Source organism: Spinacia oleracea, chromosome 2 (genome assembly GCF_020520425.1).
Source record: "Spinacia oleracea cultivar Varoflay chromosome 2, BTI_SOV_V1, whole genome shotgun sequence".
Taxonomy (NCBI): Eukaryota; Viridiplantae; Streptophyta; class Magnoliopsida; order Caryophyllales; family Amaranthaceae; genus Spinacia; species Spinacia oleracea.
The window spans coordinates 6,447,812-6,456,002 of NC_079488.1; the positions used below are offsets into that span (position 1 = coordinate 6,447,812).

The window sequence follows — 8,191 nt, forward strand, 5'->3', positions numbered from 1 at the left end:
TATATGTGTGGTATTGATGTATAAACTATAAAATATGTTAAAAAATGACCACCATGGTATGTTAAGGTCAAGATAATTGTAACCACATATCAAACCAAATCGTATTCCTCCCTTGAAAGTATAATTACACTTAAAAATGTCACATAATCTAATTCGGTGCTTATGTTAATTTTTCCGGTTCATAAGCTCATCGAGCTCAAGTCAAATTATTTTCCGACCCTAACCCATATTTCTCCGAGCTCAAGCTCGACTCGTTATCACATAGTGTTAGCTTAGTCACATGCCAGAGTGCTTTCAAATGGGTCATATTACTACCACAAAATAGCTTTTTAAAAATCCAGTTACCTCAAGAGGTCCGTCTAGTTAATCTTGTTGTTTGGCAAATTAAAACATCCGATGAAATTATCATAAATATGACATCTTGAGTACAATGTACTCCATCTGTTCCTTACTGTTTTTTTCATTTGAAATCTTGACACCATTCACAATGGACGAAAATCTTTTGAATCATTTTCAATATATAAGTAAAAATATAGTCATGTCAGGTCTTGCTTGATTCACTCAATAAGTTCCTTAACAATACAAAAAATTATGGAGTATAATTTTTAGTAACACGGAATTAGATGTAAAATGTAGATCGACAAATGTGCCAAATGGAAATGGGAAGAACATTTAGGAACAGAGGAAGTAAAATATTTCATACATACAATTAAGGATGGTTGTGGGACGCCCGACCCGACACGAGCATGAAAAAATAAGGCAAGGCACGACACGACTCCATCCGCCATGACAAAATATGCTAAATTTTGTAAAATTAGGCTTAGATACAACAGTCCGTCCCGATCCGACCAACCCAACGCCCCACGAGGACATGTGGGTATGGACCCTATTTTAAATATTCAGCCCAACACATACCGACCCGATACAAATTGGGCTTGACGTGATCCAAGTCCGTTCATGGGGCTCGCCCAAAAGCCCGACTGGCCCGACCCACAACCATATTTATTACTCCCTCCGTATTTATTTAAGGGATACACTTGTCTTTTCCGTTCGTGTTTATTTAAGAGAAACATTTGCCATTTTTAGGAACTTATCAACCCAACCATCTAATTCAATAATACATCTAATTTACCATATGACCCACCATCCTATTAAACAAAAAAATTCAGAAACCCACCCCACCTCCCACCCCCCAAAATAACATGGTCCTCACTTGTTTAATTATTAAAATACCTACCCAACTCAACTTGCTTTATTATTTTATTTCACTCAATTCTTTTTCTTAATAACCGTGTCCGATCAAGTGTATCCTTTAAATAAATACGGATTGAGTATAATCCAATTGAGTTTATTTTTATTTTTAAGTATTAAAAGAAATTAATAAAAAGATGCACAATTTGAACATTCTACATTACGACAATGCCCCTTGATCCTTCTTTTATCCATGAAGGGGATTGTTTGGCAACTTTTCCCGGCAACAGACAGACCACTCCCGCGAGTCAAACCAGTACAACTGAAAGTTTCTAAAAATAGAAAATATGAGGGAGGGAGAAGCGGTGGTGCTTGCTAATAGCGGCGGCGATGAACACCAAGGAGACGGTGGCAGCTTGGTGGATTATGCGGTGGATATTTACCCTTTAAGCCGTTACTATTTTGGGACTAAAGATGCTCTTTCTACAAAAGATGAGACCCCTGCTGACTCTCTTCTTCGCTTGAAATCCAAGTACTATTTTCTCTCTCCTCTTTGATTCAATTGAATCAGGAATTTCGGATTTTGTGGTGATATTCTAGTAGGAACACTTGACAAGAGGGGGGGTGAATTGTTTTCGTGAACTTAGGTTGTTCCTTTGCGGAATTTAGAAATTAAAGGAACAGCTATCAAATAAATACGAAGATTGTGAAAACTGAGGAAACTTCTTGATCCTTATCAAGAAGCAAAAACCTCAAACTCTTTTATATATTGTAATCGCTCGAATACAACACACTCAATAACTCGAGTTCCACTTGAACACGAGTTCCCCACTGCAATCCCCTTTGATTACAGTGCCTTGTTCCTTTCACACTCTTTTACTGACTTGACTCTAAGTCACTTTAGGTTCACTCAACCCTTGTACCCCAAATTACAACTCGATGTATTTGAAACTTCTAGTAATCAATAAAGCTTATGAATAATACAGAAACTCTAGGAACACGCTCTTTTGTAAACTGACTTTTGATAAAACTCTTAAGCTCTTTAGAAATATTGTGCGTTGTCAGTTGTGATTTGAGAAATGAAAAACCTTTTCCTTTTATAGAAGAACTTTCTTGGTCAGTTTCCCATGTTCCCCTCAACGGCCACTAACAGTTACTAGGAGCAGTAACGTGCACGTTGATTGAGAGAAACAGGGAGACTTCTTCAAACCACTTTTAACACGTTCAATTTTAGAGGAAATAGTGGGAGTAGTTTTAGGAACAAGTAGAAACCTTTTCTTGGAAAACAAGGAATTCTAAATCAGAATCCAATGTTGATTTTCTCAAAATCGTTTTATTTATTTTCCAAATGTTTTTCCTTTATAAAACTTTATTTTATTTACAAAAACTATTTTCTCAAACATATTAAAACACACGTGTTCCTTTTGTTCCATATTATGCATAAACGTTATTAAAATACTTACATAAAATCTAAACATAAACTCATATGTTGTAGCTTCTATGTTGGCACCTTTTGAAGCATCACTTGAATGCTTCATGCATTGTTCCTTCTCCGGAACTTTGATGATCTTCATATTATATGAGGAGCACCCTTAATAACTTGCCTAGGATCAGTCGTTGAGGATCAGCCTGCTTTAGGAGCAACCGTCTTTGGGAACAGCCGTCTTGGGAACAGCCATCTTAGGAACAGCCGTTGTGGGAACAGCCGTCGTGGGAACAGCCGTTGTGGGAACAGCCGTCGTGGGAACAGCCGTCGTGGGAACAGCCGTCGTGGGAACAGCCGTTGTGGGAACAGCCGTCGTGGGAACAGCCGTCGTGGGAACAGCCGTTGTGGGAACAGCCGTCGTGGGAACAGCCGTCTTAGGAACAGCTGTTCCCGCTGTCTTGGGAACAGCTGTCTTGGGAACAACCTTCATATGCAGACTTGATCGATTCTTTAGGAATTCCATGCATTGCTTAGTGTTTGTTCCACATGCTTAGTTTGTCCTACTCAGGCACTCCCTAACTTAGCATTCCAAAAACACACTTAAACAACGATTAGGAAGTTTGCGTTGTCATCATCAAAACTCAGAATCAACATGTGGAATTTTGATTTTGAGTTTTTCTTTTTTGATTATAGTTATGAAGTTCGTGGATTAAGGACTAGCGTTCAAGGTGTTATTTTGGTAAAACCCCTCTTCCCCTGCTTTTTCTGTTTACTGTTTATCAATCTTTTATTACTAAAATTGGCATTAATTAGAACATGTTTGTTAAGTAAATTAGCTCTAGAGCTCGTTCAAAGAACGTGCATTTATATTTATATAGTGGTTGTTTAGTCGTTTTTTGAAATTTTAATTTTTATTGTGGCCTTTTGTGATTTTAGTGGTAATATATGATTTTAGTGGTAATATATGATTTATATAAAGGTGAAATTTGAAGGTCGAAAGAACATATAAATTATATGCTGAATTAATATTGAGTTGTAAGGGGTGGAGTAGGAGAGACTAATGAATATATTGGATTATTAGTGAATTGAGGTTGAATGAGAAAGATGAAGGGGAATAGTAGTTGAATGTGTAAATATAGCAACAACAAAAGAAAAATGAAAAAAGTACACACAAAACATACTGATAGATGAAAAGAGAGATGAAATGTAAGACTTCTAATCATCTATGGTTTCGCTTTTTATAGACTGGTTATAGAGGTTTGTGTTCGACTTTCGATGTCCGTGAACAATTCTTTCAAATTCGTTTGCGGGCTCGTTCATGCTCGATTTAACTCAATTAAAAATTCGTTCTTGATCGAAAAATGCTAACGTTTTACATACTACTTAAAATTGTACGCATGAAAATATGGCCGTAGTTCTTGTCCACCGAAAGGTTGACAAAATCTTGAAAATTAAATTAAATGGAATAATAGAAACTTAAGGCTCGTTTATTTATCAAGCTTGTTCTCATCTCGTTCATGCTCGAGGTCAAACTCGAAAAGCAAACGAGCAAATTTTAGGAAAATAAGTTAAAATAAGTTCATTTAAATTCAGATAAGTTCAGGAAAAAAAAAAATGGTTACCCAAGTTACAATTTATAGCTAAAATAAGTTATGATAAATTTTAATAAGTTCAAATTAATTCAGATAAGATAATTTTAGGAAAAAATAGTGAATAAAACGCAACCTTATAGTGGTTTTCTTTAAGTGTCAACTACTAAAGATTGAGTTTGTTCTCCCTGAAGGTGTTATTACTTATTAGCCTTGTTAATTCAGTTGCTTGTGTTTGTGAAACATGCATGCCGTGATGCCAAACTACATTGATGGGGCAACTTATTTTTGTAGGTAGAGTTGTTCAAACATCCACATCTCTTATTACTACAAGTGAAGAATACAACATTTAACCTTCCTGGAGGCCGTTTAAGGCAGGGTGATTCAGGTAATTAATGATAGATTAACCTTAACTATTTCGGCGAGTATGAGAAGGGGTTTTTGTTCTCTTTTTTGAAATGAATTTCATGTTTTCAAACGCAACCTTAACTTATTTCGCCGAGTATGAGAAGGGGTGTTTGTTCTCTTATTTGCTTGTGTAGTAGATCTTGAAGGGTTGCAACGCAAACTTTCGAGGAAGCTATCACCCGATGAAGGTAGTGATAACTCCGATGAGATAGAATGGGAGGTAATTAATAGGTTGTTGATCGCTCTTGTTACTTGAATTTAGGATTTTTTTCATATTTACCATCTTTTAAGTTTTCAATTTATGTATTTAACACCTTATAAAATGTATATCATATTTAACACCTTAATTTTGTGAAACATTTTATATTCACCATTTTTTAACGGATTTCTTCCAATTTTCTGTTCATGTGGCCCCACTTTATCAACTTCTTTAATTTCCCTCCGCTTTCATTAGGTTTCCAATTAAAAAAAGTTAGTTAAGTACGGTTCGCATGGACGGAAATTTTGATGAAATTCGTTAATAGGTGGTGAATATAAAACGTTTCATAAAATTAAGGTAGTAAATATAAAATTACATTTTATAAGGTGGTAAATACAAAAACCTAGTAAACATGAAAAAAAAATCGTTCAATATTGATTGACTTGCGAGTGTAATTAGCCAATTATCTGAATCTAGGTGGGAGATCTCCTTGGAATGTGGTGGAGGCCAGAGTTTGAGGCCTTGCTCTACCCATATTTGCCTCCTAATACTAAGCAACCCAAGGTGTTGGCTCATACCAATTGTTTAACTACGCAGGCTGTTCATTTGTACTTTATTTCAGTTCATTTCAACCAAATAAAGCTAAGAAGAACATGGTCATAGTATGTTTATAATAGCGCGCAAGTTTGGCTATTGAACTGAACTGAACTGATTTGAATTGATTTTCATGTGTTTAGGAGTGTACCAAGCTCTTTATGGTGAAGTTGCCAGTATGTCGGAAATTCATTGTGCCAAAGAACATGAAGCTGCTGGCTGTTCCATTGTGCCAGGTTCATGGGAACCACAAGGTAGTATTTACATACCTTGATTCTAACTTTCGTATAATTCAGCAGTTTGTGAGGATTTTGAATTGAGTAGTGCTGGTATTTGTTAGTAGTAATGTGAATCCAGTCCTGCTTCACGACAACTTCTCGTGAAACAGGCATAACCTATGTTACATGGACTTGGATACCCATGTTGGACACGGGTACGTGTCCAAGCGTCCGACACGGCTATTTTATAAAAAATTGCATGATTCTGGTCTAAAATGAATTGTCCAAGTGTCCATATCATTGTCCGAGTGTTGAGGATCCGACACGGGTGTTTGAGGTAAAATGAAGAGTCTGGGTAACAGGGGTCCTAACTCCCTCGTTTCTCATACAAAACGAGTTTATGACCCTGCGTTGGGAAGCTGTTGAACCAAGCTTTCACCTCCATTTTCAACCAAGCTCAAATTGTTATGAAGAGTCCGGATTTGGACACTCAAAAACCTGCTAGAATGTGATGCAAATATACTTGTCAAATCGGTATGTCAATTTTGGTTCAGGTATGGCACTAACCGCCTTTGGATCAAACCTTTTTCCAGTTTATTTCGAGTCAGAAAAATGTGTTCATGACCCGACTGTTGCTTTGTTTTCTTCACCTTATTCATATTACTTCATATCAGACCTGGCCAAACTAGAAAAGCAAAAAGCACTCACAGAAAACATTTTTTTCATAAAGTAGACAAGTTTATTGAAAAGTTTCCAATATTTTTTCATCTTATAGTATCAAAGATTGACAAGTTTTATATCTTCTTTATCTTATATGTGTGTAGACATACGGATCCATTATAGCAGGAATCCCGCAGTTATTATCAAAATATTCCTTCAACATGATTGAGGCTTAGCAGCTTATGGAGTTGAAGTTTTTCATGGAAACGATGTGATGAAATCGACCTATTATGTTCGTGATTGTGCGTAGTTTACTGGCACTTTCTTTGTAGTTTGTACAGTGTACTTGAGTAAATTCATAGCTAGGTTGGTTGAATGGTTGTGGTTGTACCGTTGTAATTTGGTACTCCGTATGTTACATATAAGGGGTCGTTTGGTTCAACAAATTAGAATGAAATGGATATTAAAACCTATACCAGGGAGGTATGGATTGACATTCCCATTCCTAAGTAGGTCTGTTTGATTCGCTTTGGAATGGATTTGAAAACATCAAAAAAAAAAAAATTAAAAACCACATTGCAGAGATTTAGTTGGTGATACTCTTGGAAAACAAAATCTGCAACTTTACTTTTCATTCCAGAAAACTTCAAAAATCTGCAATTCTACTTTTCAAATGTACATTGGAGATCAAGATGTATGATGGTGAGGAGTATCATCATCCGGTGTACTCTTGGAGTAGCAATGCCTTCGTCGATTACGCAGAGGAGATGAGCGGTTGCTGATTATTGAAGGTCGAAGGTCGTTTGATTGAAGGTCGGCGGTGAAGGTCGCCTTGAAAGGTCGAAGGTGATGCTCACAAGATGGTCGGCGGCTGCTCTCTATCTCTCTTCCCTCATTTGTAAGTTATGGTTAGGCCCTGTTCTTCTGAACTTTATTTGGCTGAACTGAACTGAACTTAATGGAGCTGAACTGAACTGAACTTAATGGAGCTGAACTGAATTAACCTGAACTGAATTGAATGGAACTGAATGAATAGTAAATAGTAAATAGTAAATAGTAAATAATAAATAATAAATAGTAAATAATAAATAATAAATAATAAATAATAAATAATAAATAATAAATAATAAATAATAAATAATAAATAATAAATAATAAATAATAAAATAATAAAATAATTAATAATTAATAATTAATAATAAATAATAAAATAATTAATAATTAATAATAAATATAATGTTAATATTTATAACAATACTCATAATAATAAATAATAACTACAATAATCATAATTTTTTTTTGTTATTAATAAATAATTATGATTATTGTAAATTATGATTATTATGATACAATAATAATAATTATTAATAACAATAATTACATATAATAGTAATATAATAATAGTAATATTTAAGTAATAATAACGATAATATATATATATATATATATATATATATATATATAAATAAATATATATAAGTAATAAATGTCAAGTTTAATTGCAATATCAAGAATAAAAATAATTACAAAGAAAGATGAATTCGTTCTTTTCAACAGAACTGAATTGAACTGAATGAAGCTGAACTGAACTGAACTAAACTGAATTTAATGGAGCTGAACTGAACTGAACTGAACTGAACTGAACTTAATGGAGCTGAACTGAACTGAACTGAACTGAAGTGAATGGAACTGCAAAAAAGTCCAAAAGAACAGGGCCTTAGTAACTTGGGCGGAATGGATTATGAATCTTAGGGTAAGAGGTAGGTATGGGATTTCGCGCCCTGACAAAAATGATATAGGGGCAAGGCTGAGATGGTACAGAAGAAGTCTGCTTGCCACGGGCAAACTCTATTGTCTAATACGTCAGCATAGCTTATAGGGTGGAGATAAAACCCCCTTGATATGA

At 35.0% G+C, this 8,191-nt stretch overlaps 1 protein-coding gene across 9 annotated transcripts; it reads left to right on the forward strand.

The window, feature by feature from the left end:
- LOC110776276 (pre-mRNA cleavage factor Im 25 kDa subunit 1) lies at positions 1–6,731 on the forward strand. 9 transcript variants are annotated; one of them, XM_056836430.1, is made up of 7 exons: positions 1,342–1,723; positions 3,311–3,356; positions 4,501–4,594; positions 4,719–4,834; positions 5,291–5,377; positions 5,551–5,661; positions 6,450–6,731. In XM_056836430.1, exons 1-7 carry the CDS (start codon positions 1,539–1,541, stop codon positions 6,519–6,521), a joined length of 711 nt encoding a protein of 236 aa, XP_056692408.1. In that variant the 5' UTR covers positions 1,342–1,538; the 3' UTR covers positions 6,522–6,731. The 9 variants fall into 9 exon arrangements, with proteins under 9 accessions (XP_056692413.1, XP_056692416.1, XP_056692414.1 ...); XM_056836433.1 differs by having other exon boundaries at positions 1,345–1,723; positions 4,501–4,585; positions 4,749–4,834; XM_056836434.1 differs by having other exon boundaries at positions 1,346–1,723; positions 4,501–4,585; positions 4,752–4,834.
- The last annotated feature ends 1,460 nt before the right edge of the window (positions 6,732–8,191 follow it).